This window comes from Chelonoidis abingdonii, chromosome 3 (genome assembly GCF_003597395.2).
Source record: "Chelonoidis abingdonii isolate Lonesome George chromosome 3, CheloAbing_2.0, whole genome shotgun sequence".
Taxonomy (NCBI): Eukaryota; Metazoa; Chordata; order Testudines; family Testudinidae; genus Chelonoidis; species Chelonoidis abingdonii.
The window spans coordinates 197,328,869-197,343,465 of NC_133771.1; the positions used below are offsets into that span (position 1 = coordinate 197,328,869).

The window sequence follows — 14,597 nt, forward strand, 5'->3', positions numbered from 1 at the left end:
GGGCTCTACCCATTTTCAGTACAGAGTACTCCTCTTTGGAATAGCAACTGCCCCCAGAGTCTCTTACCAAGGTGTTCTCTGTAGTAGCAGCCCATATCAGACACTGGTCTCATTGTCTTCCGCTACCTTGATTGGCTCATTGTTATCAAGTCCTGCAGGGAAACTTGTGTGTTAACTTCCATGATGCTACACCTGCTCTCCTCACTGGGAGTCAGCGTAAACACTGAAAAAGCTGTTCTCACCCCCACATGATCTCTGGATTTCATCCAAGCAACCTTGAATTGTACAGCAAGAGTACAGATTCCAGACCATGAACGATATCCTAGTCTACATCACAAACAAGCCTCAAGTACTGGTCAAGTCATGTGTCTCTACTAGGTCATATTATCTCATGCAACTACAGCACTCCACTTGCAAGACTCCACTTTCATTGCCTTCAAATGCAGCAGTCAGTGTACTCCCCAAAATGTCAGTCAGTGACCCTCATGATGGCCAGTGTCTTTCCTGCTATGGTGAACACATCCAAATCCTTGTCAGCTATGCATGGGCTCCTTTTTTCTCCCTTCCTGTCCAGACAAGACCATTACTACAGATGCATCCCTGTGGGGTTGGGGAGCCCACATGAACAACCACACAACTCACAGTACCTGGACATCTCGAGAGTCTAGCACCCTCATGATGTCATTGTCCTCCTTTTATATCTTTCCACTTGCTGGAAAGCTCTCTTGCTATGACATGGGTCAAACAGTTCCCATTGTACAGTGCTATCTGAGAGGTTTCTATTGTACACAGTTCCTGGGGTAATCCTTGTGCTAGTGTGCATTTCTTCAATAAGCCATTACCATTGTTTGGCCTTTTTACTGTTGTACCTGAAAAGCTGCTTTTGGTTACTCACAACATGTTTCAGTAACGCATACATAGCCTAACTTCACACGTGACGATAGCACATGGTCCAACAAGATATTAATGTCTAGCAGATCAAGACTTTTAGAACGATACCTCACAAGATATACTTTGTACAAAACATGTCCTAATTATATGACAGTGGTGAATATTGGGTAGGATGACCAGATGTCCCTATTTTATAAGGACAGTCCTGATATTTGGGACATTTTCTTCTATGGGGTCCTATTACCTCCCTACCCCACCCTGCTTTTTCACATTTGCTGTCTGGTCACCCTAATATTGGGGTGTCAGGATATCCAGAGGGTTATCCTGATTGCCCTCTTCTGTTCCACAGTTCTGATTTCCCGAGCTCCTACACATGTTATCTTGACCACCAATCATCCTTCCAACATTTTTTGAGCTCCTGACCTAGTGGAATGGCAAGATTAGGCATCCTGATTCACATCCACTTCACATCAGGATTTGGTATTTGGATGAGCATCATCATTATGTTCATGCTCCACAGCTGTAAGAGACCTCCCCTCTTAATAATAGAAAGAACTCTACTAGAAAACGTTACCTAGCTAAATGGAAGTGCTTTTCTTGGGTACATCAAGGAAGCATTCTCCTAGAAAATAGATATTCCTCTCATCTTGGATTATATCCTATCTTTTGAAGATATCAGGTTTGTCCATCAGCTCCTTGAGTCCACCTGGTGATGATCAGGGTATACCATCCACCTTCTCAGGTCTACCCAGTCTCTGCAAATCCTCTGACCATTAGATTCTGGAAAGGCCTAATAAGAACTTTCCCAGCTATTCAGAAGCCTACTCTCCAGTGGTACCTAAAACTTGTTCTCTTGGTACTCAAAGGTGCCTCCCTTTTTTTGAACCTTTTAGCTTCTTGCACCATGTCTCTCCTTTCCATGAAGGTAATTTTCCTTGTAGCCATCACCTCAGCTAGAAAAACTGGCAAACTTGGAGCAATGATGGCAGATTCTCCGTACACTATATTCCATAAGGATAAAGTTTCTTTGTGTCTACACCCCAAATTCACCCCTAAAATAGCTTTTTGGAATTTCACATTGCTTCACTTACCTGTGTTATTCCCAAAACCACACACTTCCACAAAGGAACTAAAACTCCACTCCCTTTTACCTGCACAGAGCAAAACCAATCAAGAAATCCCTGAGACTATTCATCACTACAGCAGAAAGTCAGAAATCTCCACCCAGAGAATTTCTAAATGGATCTCTGGCTGCATTCAATTCTGTTGCTATCAAATCTTCTCCTCAATGATGGGATAAGTGTTCAGTCCACCAGAGCACAAGCAACAACTATGGCATCTATTCAGAAGGTACCCCTCCTGGACACCTGTAAAGCAGGCACATGAGCAAAACATTTCGCCCTGGTGCAGGACTCGCTTCTGCTTATGCCTCCTTTAGGACCACAGTGGTCCTCTCAGCCCACCGTCTACGTCCTTGCACCCTTTTCCTACTTAAGTGCTGTTTGTCGATCACCCCCAGTGGAATACAATAGGGACCATCACTCAAAGAAAAGGAAGTTATTGAGCTGTAATTAGAGGTTCTTTTAGATGTGTGGTCACTATCTATATTCCACTACCTGTCCTTCTTCCTCTCTGCTTTGGATCTTATCTGATTCACTGTAGAGAAGGAACTGAAGAGGCAATTGGTCCACTCAACCCTGTATCCCTTCAGACGGAGGCAATGAGGTGAGCCAGGCTGCATGTGTGCACCAATGGACACTTATTTATTTTTCTCTGGCTCTGGACGTATGATAATGACTACAGATCTCAAAGAACTTCCAGTTACAGGTAAGTAACCTCCACTTTCAATTGCTCAGCTTTCACCAACTTCTGAAATGCTGTCATTTAACTAGTTAAGTCAAGTTTCTAAGCAAAACATTCTTTTTCATGACAAAAGAATAAAGCCTGAAAGGGCTTTTTCTATGTCAAATTATCAAAAAATACAAGCCAAATGTTTTGCTGATCATCTTTCAAAAATTAAAACCCCATTGGTCTAAGCAGCAGATATGTAAAGAAGTATTCCGTTTCTGCAGTCCAGTTGCATAAAGCCACACTTGTCTACTCCATAATTGCTATCAAGTATCTTAAATATGGATTATAGAATTAGTTATGGAAGCATTAATTATGCATTTTGGCTGAAGTAGTAATTCCTTCCCCACCACTTCTATTAGACATAGGCATTGGTAGTATAGCAAAATTATAGATGAAACTGATAAGAAGGTTCATCGGCTATTTGGATTAGCTAAAAAATTCTGTGGAATGTGAGGCCTGGTTAATCTGTGAAATTTGCACTGACAAGTAGCAGACCAAGAGAACTATAGAATCTTCCCTACACAACGTTAATGATTAAACCACAAAGATGGGTTAAAATGGTAGAAAATAGTTCATTTGTCCAATGTTGCACAGTTGACAGATGCAGTATGTGTCTTCTGATATATTTATAAAAGGGGTAATACACTGGAGAAAATGGCTGTAGGATGTCTTCCTACTATGATTAATCTTCCCTGTAGTGTTGTGTTTTTGTTTTTTGTGTTATAATATCTCAGGTACAGGTGGCATTTGGGAGCAGACGCTTAACCTGCTGGACAGGTTATCAGCAGCTTACATTGACAGAGCACTGCGTTTGTTTTCATCAATTCCATTTCCCTGGGGGAAAAAACAGATTTTGCTAATTCTACCTCCATTTTTGTGGAAAGGCAAGAAAGAGCTGGAAAACACTAAATTTTTTGAATTTGTTTATACATTTCCAAAAATTTAAACTTTTTAATTCTCAACTAATTGAAAGTTCCTATTGGGCCACAGAAAAGGCCAACTCCTCTGGTTCTTGCTTGTGTTTTGAAGTCAAACAGCAATTCTTTCTTCACTAAGGACTGTTTGTGCTAGGTCAAGTTCAGTCTCAATATGTTCTCACAATTGCTACTTATTTGAATGAAAATTGTACTTGTATCTGAGGGTAGTTTGGTCCATGAGTTCTAACCATATAAATGACTTGATACTATGTATCCTATCTTGGACTGGATTCAGCATTCAAAGATTGTCACATCCAAGATGATGTAAAGAGAGAATCTGCAGGGAAAAAATATAATTTGAGGCGTTCATTTTAACTTTTTTTAATCCTGAATGAACTAGTTTAACTAAGTGAAAGTCCTTAGATATTCTACTTAATGATATGACTAAGAATAAATTTCAGTTAATCACGGTTAGACAGAAACTTTTTTGTATTACTTACAGCTCTTATCAAGCTTTATCCTTTTTCCTGTTTCTCTACACATCACACCCAGAAATTATTTGCTGGGAAGCCAAAGTGTAACCTGGTTTAGTTCTCTCAGAGCATTTGAATTGTTTCTAGACCTAAAACTAGAACTGGGTGAAATTTTTTGGACAAATAGCTTATTGGATGAAAAATTCAGTTCTGGTCAACTCTAAACTATTTGAATTTTTTATACTAATTTGCCCAATGATTTCAGCCAATTTTTTTAGCTTAGGCACCATTCACAAAATGGTGGGAGGAGGTGGTGCCTTCTTGCATAATGTCACTGGGCTATGGAATATTATGGGACAGGTCTCTCAATCTTAGTCATTGGAGCAGGGACTTGAACTTGGGTCTTCCCCTTCCAGATGAGTACCCTAATCACATGACTATAGTCTTTGTCTCTCCCAATGACTATTCAAATATTTTTATACACCAAGAGGAGCAGCTTCAATAGGAGCGATTTGAGACAACCAGCCCAGATCATGCTATGGTATTGTCGTTTGGGCACTTTCCTGCAATGTGGGAAACTCAATTCGGGAGCAGGGGAAATCGAACCCCAGTCTCCCACATCCCAGCTGAGTGCCCTGACCAGTGGGATAAAAGGTATAAGGGAGGTACAACCACTACCTCTGGCTATCTTGAGAATCCTTTCCTTTGCTGCTTTATTTTAAAAGTGCCATGAAATTAAATATTTTTTGGATCAAATTGAACATTTTGTATGACCTCAAGTCTTTCACTTTGGCAAAAACTTTTTTGAATTTAGGTCGACCCAAATCAATTTTTTTTCCAGAACTGCTAGTAAACCAAAAAAGCAGTTACTTGCTCAGCTCTTCTAACTCTTCTATAACAAACCATTTAAATCTTGCCTCCTTCAAACATTTAAAGAAAAGGCAGCCAACCTGAAGCTGGGCACTGCTTAGGTAAGTTCAGAGCCTGGATTTATATGTAAAATAGCCATGTCAAACGAATGATCTGTTTTATGTAAATTCAAATTGAGCAATTTCAAAGACACTCTCTCACTTCTCCTTTCCTGTGAAAAAGGTCTAAATATGTCTCATGTAACAAAAGTCTAGCTAAAAAGTATCATCTTGAGTGGGCACACCCTGTGATTCATCTCTTTGGGTACATACGTAGGCCCTCCTTTACAGAAGAATAAAATGACCCAAAATGCCTTCCATATAAAGAATAGATGTCATGAGACTTCTAAAGTTTCATAAATGCTTTCTTGTTAGCTGGAACCAGAAATATAGATACAGCAGGCATTTGTTTGTTAGCTGATATTTGTGCTTTCCATATAAAGGAACATAATTGCAATGCATTGAGTACACTATTCTTATACTTTTGGGTTTTTAGGATAGCCGTGGAGGAGGGGAATCCATGCCTATTCCAACTATTGACACATCAAGATCACAGGTACTGTCTACTGATTCTTTTGCTTTATCAGTGAACATAAACTAGTGAATATTTCCTGCATACATTAAGGTAATATTTGTTTATACACACTAGCTATTTGACAGTGTCAAGTACTTTTCTGTTGATTTACTATAATTCTTTAACTCTTGTGGCAACATATGGTAACTGAGATTCTCACTTACACACTATGCAGTGGTATTTTGGAGAGCTGCTTTAGCAGCTCTCAAACAGACAGAAGCCCCAAACTGCCATACTTACTTTAAAAGTTTTAGGCATCCAGCCAAAGATTGAGAGAACTTCATTTGCATGCACAAGCATCCGTCTCCTATCATCTCAGGCATTCAAACTTCACAACCCCATCAAAAAACTAGACAAAGCCCCTTTCTTTCCAAACTGTCTTCTTAGGCCTGGTCTACACTGGGAGAGGGGAGATGGATCTAAGTTGATGTACTTATACCTACTCACGGCAGTGTCTTCACTGCAGTGAGTCGACTGCTGCCACTCCCCTGTCAACTCCACCCATGCCTCTTGCGGCAGTGGAGTACAGGAGTCGACGGGAGAGTGCTTAGGGGTCAATTATTGTGTCTAGACTAGACACGATAAATCAACCACTGCTGGATCAATCGCTGCCTGCTGAGCCGGTGCGTAGTGTAGACATACCCTTAGTGTCACTAGAATCTATGCTCTGCCTCAATCACATTCTTTACTGAGTGCTCTGAGCTGTTAATCAACCTTCATATCACATGCAGGACTTCAGTGTCAAAAACTGGATATGCTCAAAAACATCAGTAAGTTATAGCAATTGCACTTCAGATTTTGAAGCCTACTTTTTTCATGCTGTCTGGCCTAGCTTTAGATCAAATCAAGATATGCAGTCTGAAATTTAATATTAAAAGACTCTTACCGCATTCTTTTTTTAAACTCAGCCAACAGTTTGGACTCTCCTGTAGGATTGCCAACTTTCTAATCACTCAAAACCGAACACCCTTGCCACATCCGTGCCCTGCCCTATCTCCGAGGCCCTGCCTCCACTCACTCCATGCCCCCTCCCTCTATCACTCACCCTCACTTGCTCATTTTCACTGGGGTAGGGGGTTGGGGTGTGGGAGGGGGTGTGGCTCTGAGGTGGGGCCAGAAATTAGGGGGTTCTAGGCTGGGGCCAGGGGATCAGAGTGTGGGAGGGGGTTCTGATCTGGAGCCGAGGCAGTTGGGGAATGGGAGGAGGTGTTGGCTCCAGGAGGGAATATGGGTGCGGGAGGAGGCTCAGGGCTGGGGCAAGGGATTGAGGTGTGAGATGTGGGCTCTGGGAGGGAGTATGGGTGCAGAAGGGGTCTCAAGGCTGGGGCAGGGGCTGGGGTGTAAGAGGGGGTGAGTGGTGTGAGCTTAGGGTGGCGCTTACCTCAGGCAGCCACACTGCCTTCGCCCATAGGCACTGTCCCTGCAGCTCCCATTGACCACTGTTCCCGGCCAATGGGAGCTGTGGAGCCAGCACTTGGGGCAGGGGCAACACGTGGAGCCCCCCTGGCCGTCCCTCCACTTAGGAGCCAAGGGACATGTCATCATTTCTGGGAAGCCACACAGAGCCAGGTAGAGAGCCTGCCAGCCTCAGAGCAGTCAGGGTCCCTTTTTGACTGGACACCTGGCAACCCGAGCAACATGATGCTTGATGCTGGTTTGCCTAATTCAGTTGACCTCTTGAGGGAAGACTGTGCAGGATGGGGGAATGTCCCTTCCCTACACTGTTGTAGTGAATAAATGCCATCACAGTGAGAAGTAGACACTTCACCTGCAAGTGTCGAACTTCTAGTAGAGAATTGGCAGATAATCACTATGGTGGGGGGGAAATAGCATATTCTAGACGTCTTGGTTTGGTGTGGTAGGTCATGAAATTTAATCTGTAGGTCTTGTTTATAGCTGAAACAGTTTCACTTTCTACCCAACTTCTGTTTACATTGTTTCCATTTTTCTATTGTAGAGACTTGCCAGTAAAGAACTACCAGATTCATCTTCTCCTGTTCCAACAAATAACATTCGTGTCATTAAACATTCGATCAGATTGACCCTTAACCGGTAACTACAGTGCCTTTTCAGGTAAAGATAATATGCACTTGTTTAGTGGTTTACACAAGCAATTAACTTTTTATACTGCAGTTGCTGTCCCACCGAAATATGGAGTTACTGCCACCGAATTGGAGAGATTTTTCCAGTTGTTAATTTTTTGTCTGCATTTTGACCTGCAGATGCTGTAGGATACTTCCATTACTGTATAGCTTTTCCAAGATCGCCTGCTGACAAGCCACTGTCAACAAAATCATGGCTTTTGTCTTTTTTAATTGCCTTTAGTTTAAATATTTGCTACTTCTGACTGATCTACTTATTTTGAACACCCTTCCAACAGCAGTCTTTGTTTTTTTAAAAATTCTTGTTATCATTGTCTTGAGATGAAAAAAATTTGTTCTGAAAAAGACAAAAAAAAAAAAAGTCCCGTGATACCATTTTTCTGAATGTATGTAAACATGTTTACTTTAGTCACTGGAGCCACATTCTGGTTAGAAGTGTGTGTGTATTAAGTCCTAGTATTGTTTCTGCTTTCCTAATGGTGTAGATATACATTATTTTGTGAACTTCAATTTTTTTTCTGGTTTAGCACACATTCTTTTCTACATCTGTCACGCTGATGCTCCGCATCTATAGGCAATAGCTTTATGGTATTTAGCACGTAGCCAGGCAATGCCCAAGTTTTACAGACTGCCTCCCATGGAGGCCCAAAAAATCAATCCTTAATATAAAAATAAAAATTCAACCATTTAAGGATATCTGCCAAGATACTGAAATGGTAGGGATGGCTTATGCTATGGAATCTGATTCTTATAAATCTTGTTCTGAAACAGGCTTAGGACTTCCAGTTTTCACTGGCTAATTAAACAAATTTCCCCACAGCAGCAACATTTCTTACCCAAAATATTTTAAGACATAGCTAAATACTGAGACTAGGAAAAACCTGTTGTGACGTTAGTCTACTCATTCTGCAGTTATGCAGAACAATTCTTCACTGATTAGGCATGCAGAAACAGATATTGGTTTCAATAAAATGCCTGAAAACATTTCCTTTTGAATAACAATGGTTATGGAACTCTGGCTTAGGACCATTGCAGTCTTCATGTAAACAAACATAATCATAATACAACTTACCCAGTTAAATAGAGTGAAGTTTCAGGGGAAAAATGCATTTTCTACAAAGCAAATCCTAGACTATGTAATTTCTCTTGTAATTTATTTAATGTTTTGTAAATGAAGTCGTATGTATTTTCAGAGTATTTTTGTATGTACTGTAAGATAACATCTTTTCAAAAAGAAAAGTTTAAAAACTTTTTACAGTTTCTTCTTCCATTCACTTTTTTACGTAGGTCAAATCTTCTAAAAGCCCTTAACATACAAGCATTTTGAAGAACATACGAATATATACAATACTTCTGCTTTGAATAGAATTCTAATTTGCAGATACTCCTTAATGGTAGTTTTCCCTCAGTACTATAGCTTTCATGTGTCAGCTGTATGAGGCAACCAGAAACGCTAATAGTTTTGAGACAAATACTAAATAAAATCTTACCATGCAGTGTGTGCCTTCATTAGAAAGTAGTAACATCTGGTGCAGCTTGCTAAAATGTATATACAGTAAAAACTTTATCTGGCATGTTGGGGGGTGGGGGGGAAATGAGGGATGCTGGTAAGTCAAAAATTCCAGTTAACTAACAGGGAGGGAGTTTGGGTGTGGGAGGGGGCTCTGGGAGAGAGCTTGGGTTCGAGGCAGGGGCTTGAGGCATGTGAGGTGGTGCGGAGTGCCAGATCCAGGTAGTCACCTCTGGCAGCTCCCCAAAAGTGGCAACATATCCCTGCTACTCCTAGGCAGAGGCGTGGCGAGGTGGCTCTGTGCACTGCCTCTGCCCGCAGGTGCAGCCCCCATTGCTACCATTGGCAGCAGTTCCTGGCCAATGTGGGCTGGGGAGCCAGTGTTCAGGGCAGGGTGGGGGCAGCCGGGACATGTTGCTGCTTGCGGGGAGTCACCACAGGTGAGCACCACCTATATCTTGCACCCAGAATCCTCTCCTGTGCCACAACTTCCTGCCCTGAGACTCCTCCCACACCCAAACTCCCTCCCAGAGCCTGTGACCTGCACCCCCTTCTGCACTCCAAACTCCTTGTGGTCATTCCTCCACCTAGAAGCAGCAGGCAGCCGGATAGGGAGCCTGCTAGCCCCATGCCAACCAGACTATAAACCGGACTTTCAATGAAGATCAGAAATGCCAGTTTATAGATCTTTCCAGTTGGTAAAGTGCCAGATGATAACACAGCTTTTCTTGTACTACAATCCCTACATTTTGCATCTGACAGCTGAGTTGATGGCTGAGGTACTAGTTCAGCATCCTGATCATAGTGTGTCTGGATTTTTTTTCAAGACTATGTGTTGCTTGAAATAGATCACAGCTCTAAACTTCATTTCATCTAATTTTAAAATCCCTAAGACATAAAGGATGGGAGCAAGGGAGAAAAATACATGTCTTGCCAGGCCTTCCTCCTCTTACCTTATTTCCATACAGATATGGAAACTGATGTCCAGCACAGAAAAGTTTCATCATGTCTTTTGGCATGATTTTACCTAAAGCTCTAACCTATAGATTTTGGTTCTCAAGTGTGCCTCATTGTGCAGGTCTGATCTGAGAAATTACTGTAAGAATGACATTGGGATTCCATATTTCTCTCAAAGGCTACTTAATCAGTTGTCCTTTTCAACTGCAAGCTCTCCCTGGTATCTGAATCTAATTTGTTTGTGTTTTTGGGGGATGGGTGGGGTTTGTCTCTTCCCCTGGCCCACTCACCAATGCAATGTGACATTCATGCATCATGGCAGGTTTGCAGGGCTCTGTTTAAGAAAAGTTGAAATGGAAATTTAATGTGGAAAGAGAAACACACTCATGCCATTTTAGTGGCTTCTTGGAATAGAACTACACTTTAAAATTATAAATGTGGCTACCGCTCACTTTTGTAATGCTATAATTTAAATAGCCCGATTTTAAATTGTCAGATCTTCATATAAAAACTGTAGGTATGACTGTAATTTATATACATGCTAAACATCTGTATATTGTATCTGAAGATTTATGAATTTAAAGATATTAGAGAACTGATTTAAAGGTGATCAAAGTGACAAACTGCAAAACAAATACTAAAACTAATCTTGTTTTTAATATCTACCAACCAGCTGTGCCATACCAGAATGCAATCCGGACTAGTGGTGGGCTGTGTCACCCATGCTTGCAACCTGGGGTGCCTTACAATGCTTTCCTGTAGTAGCTCCCACCTCACTGCTCACAAACAGCCTTGCAGCATGCAAGCCACACCCTGAGTGGCTGTGTAACTGGAGCCTGCCAGCTCCACCCTGTTTCTCACTAGCCTAGGTTAAAAAATTTATACGATCTGAAGAGAAACCAGAGTGGTGACCCAAACATACCACCAGTCCCAGATCATCCCTCCACAAATGTTATGTCCTGTACTTCCCAGCTGTCTCCTGAACAGTACAAATATATTAAGTTATTCCTTTGAGGGACTAATATACCAGTTTATTACCATAAATAGTTACCCAGACACTTCCATTTAAACACACTGGCTGAGAATACAGTAAAACAAGTTTATTAACTACAAAACGAGATTTTAACTGAGTATAAATAATGAGGCAGAAAAGTCAGAACTGGTTACAATAGAAATAAAAACAAAAGGCTTACTAATATCTCCTTAAGAAACTATCTTAGTTGTAAAGCAGACTGTCACCATGTTTCCATTAAGTGTACTGACCAAACTCTTCAGGTCAGGACTCCTCCCCCAGAATCCAGTGGCTGTTTCCTTTTGTCTTCGCAGGGGTGGACAGAGAGAGAGAGAGAGATGCCTTGGCATGTTGGTCCTTCTCTTTTATAGCTTGTCTTCCTCTCCCCCCACCCCCCAAAAAAAACATTTCCAGCCGAGAACCAGGAGACAGTCTCTTTTGTGGAAGGATATTCCCTGCTGTTTTTTCACCTGTCTGAATTTCCTTTGTTTTCCCTTCCTGGCTGACTGTTTACAGGTTAAATGCAAAATTAAGAAAAGCACACATTCCTCCTTTTTGTTCAAGATAAACCTGACTTCTGCCTAGACTGTGCTGGGGGGTTGGAATATGTGTGGGTAACATAATATAGGGAAATCTTTTAACTTCATGTACAGTGTTGCCATGCATTTTACCAGAACAATACTGACTATCAAATTATGAGTTTGCAAATGGTACCTTACAAGGCATACTTTGTAATAGTGTATAGGGTGTGAATACAGGGGTGTGTTCCATCACACCAGCATGTAGAATAATAACAAATGTAAAAGAGTGTTCCTATGAAGTCGGCTTGATGTCTTGAATGAGTCAGGAGCCATCTATAATGGTGTCACGCACAGGGTTAGTACTGGGTCCAGTACTGGACTTGGATAATGGAGGGGAGAGTATGCTCATAAAATTTGCAAATATCATCAAGCTGGGAGGGGTTACATGCACTTTAGAGGTCAGGATTAGAATTCAAAATGACCTTAACTAATTAGAGAATTGATCTGAATCCATCAAGATTAAATTCAGTAAAAACAAGTGGAAAGCACTACATGTAGGAAGGAAAAAATCAAATGCACAACTACAGAATGGCTAAGCAGCAGTTCTACAACACAGAACCTGAGAATTTCAGTGCATGAGAAGCTGGATGAGAGTCAGCACTGTGCCCTTCTCGCCAAGAAGGCATACGGCATATTGAGCTGCATTAGTGGGAGCACTGCCAGCAGATGGAGGGAAGTGATTATTCCCCTCTACTCAGCAGTGGTGAGCTTACATCTGGAGTATTGCTTCCAGTTTTGGGCCCCCCACTACAGAAAGGATGGGGACAAACTGGAGAGGGTCCAGCAGAGGGCAATGAAAATGATCAGGGGCCTGGGGCACGTGACTTATGAGGAATGCAGAGGGAACTGAGCTTATTTAGTCTGCAGAAGAGAAGAGTTTTGGGTGGGGATTTGATAGCAACTACCTGGAGGGGGGTTCCAAAGAGGATGGAGCTTGGCTGTTCTCAGTGGTGGCAGATGACAGAACAAGAAGCAATGGTCTCAAGTTGCAGTGGGGGAGGTCTAGGTTGGATATTAGGAAACACTATTTCACTAGGAGGGTGAGGAAGCACTGAAATGGGTTACCTAGGGAGGTGGTGGAATCTCCATCCTTTAGAGGTTTTTTAAGGCCTGGCATGATACAGCCCTTGATGGGATGATTTAGTTGGTGTTGGTCCTGCTTTGAAGAGGGAGTTGGACTAGATGACTTTCTGAGGTCTCTTCCAACACTAATCTTATATGATTCTATGACTGGGGAATAGCTCGCTAGGAGGTCATACTGCTGAAAAGAATGTGAGTGTTATAGTGGAGCACAAATTGAATGAGTCAACAATATGATGCAGTTGCGAAAAGGGCTAATGTTATTCTGGAGTATATTAATGGGAATGTTGTATATAAAGAAATGGGAAATAATTGTCCCATTCTGCTTGGCACTAGTGAAGCCTCACCTGGAGTACTGAGTCCAAGGGAGCCATTCTTTAGGAAATGTAGGTAAATTGGAGACAGTGGAGAGTAGAGCTTCAAAAATAATAAGACTTAGAAAACCTGTGAGGAAAGGTTTACAAATGAGCATGTTTAGTCTTGGGAAAAAAATTGAGGGGAGGACCTTATAAGTCTTCAACTATGTTAAGGGCTACCATAAAGAGGATGGAGATCAATTCTTAATGTCTTCATGAGGAGCTAGTGAACAGGAGCAGCTAATGGGATTTTTGTGAGGGAGTTTAGAGCAGGAGAGTGGGGGGCTAGATACTCATAACATTCTTTAAACTTAAGGCCAAAAACACTCCCTCATGAAAACAAAACATCAACAAAGAAATGAGCTGCAGGAGTAAAAATAGAATGGAGGCAGAAGTCCAGCAACAGAGTGGGGGATATCCAGTTTATTACACCTAATGCACCATGTATGATATCTGCCTTATGGGCAGATGGCGTGTGTGTGCATTTGGTGGAGGAAGCTTCTGGCCTTCAAAACCCATACACAGGCTCTGGAGACCAGAGTGGCTGAGCTGGAGGAGCTAAGGGAGACAAAGAGGTGCATAGATGAGACTTTCTGGGATGCAGTAGAACAGTCCCACCCCCACTCTGACAGCCTCTGTGTGGTTCAGGAGGATGAAAGTCTCAGGAAAGGAGAGCATCAAACTGCAGCAGAGGAAAACAATCCATAGTTGGGACCCTCCCAGATGATGTGGTATCCTCTCGCACTGAGGATACTTCTCCAGCAGAGTGAACTCCAGTTATTAGGAAGAGACAAGTAATAGGGGGGATTTGATCATTAGAAACCTAGATAGCTGGGTTTGCCATGACCAGGAGCACCTCATGATGCCTTACCTCCCTGGTGTGAAGGTTGCAGATCTTTCAAGACATCTAGATAGACTTGTGTGTAGTGCAGGGGAGGAGCCGGTGGTATATGTGGGTACCAAAGACATAGAGAAGGACAGGAGAGAGGTCCTGGAAGCCAAATTTAGCCTGAGATTGAAGTCCAGGACCTCTGTGATAGCATTCTTTGCAATGCTTCCAGTTCCATGTGCAGGGCCAGTTAGACAGGCAGAACTGCAGGGTCTGAATGTGTGGCTAAGACGATGGTGTAGAGAGCAGGGGTTTCACTTTATTAGGAATTCAGGAAACTTTGGGGAAAGGAGGAACCTGTACAGGAAGGATGTGCTCCACCTAAACCAAAATGGAACCAGATTGCTGGCACTTAATATTACAAAGGTTGTAGAGCAGTTTTTAAACTAAGGGCTGGAGAAAGCCGACAGGTGTGGAGGAGCATATGGTTCAGACAGACATCCCTTAGGGGAGGATCTATTAATGGAGATTCTCTATGTTCTAGTAAGGAGAGGAT

General features: G+C 42.1%; 1 protein-coding gene across 1 annotated transcript in view; it reads left to right on the forward strand.

Annotated features, from left to right (window-relative positions):
- PAPOLG (poly(A) polymerase gamma) overlaps positions 1-7,670 on the forward strand; it is a 78,140-nt gene extending 70,470 nt beyond the window's left edge. The window contains exons 20-21 of the mRNA XM_075064431.1: positions 5,537-5,596; positions 7,572-7,670. Of these exons, the coding sequence (XP_074920532.1) occupies positions 5,537-5,596; positions 7,572-7,670 (159 nt within the window). The remainder of the gene's footprint in view (positions 1-5,536; positions 5,597-7,571) is intronic.
- Positions 7,671-14,597: the final 6,927 nt, after the last annotated feature.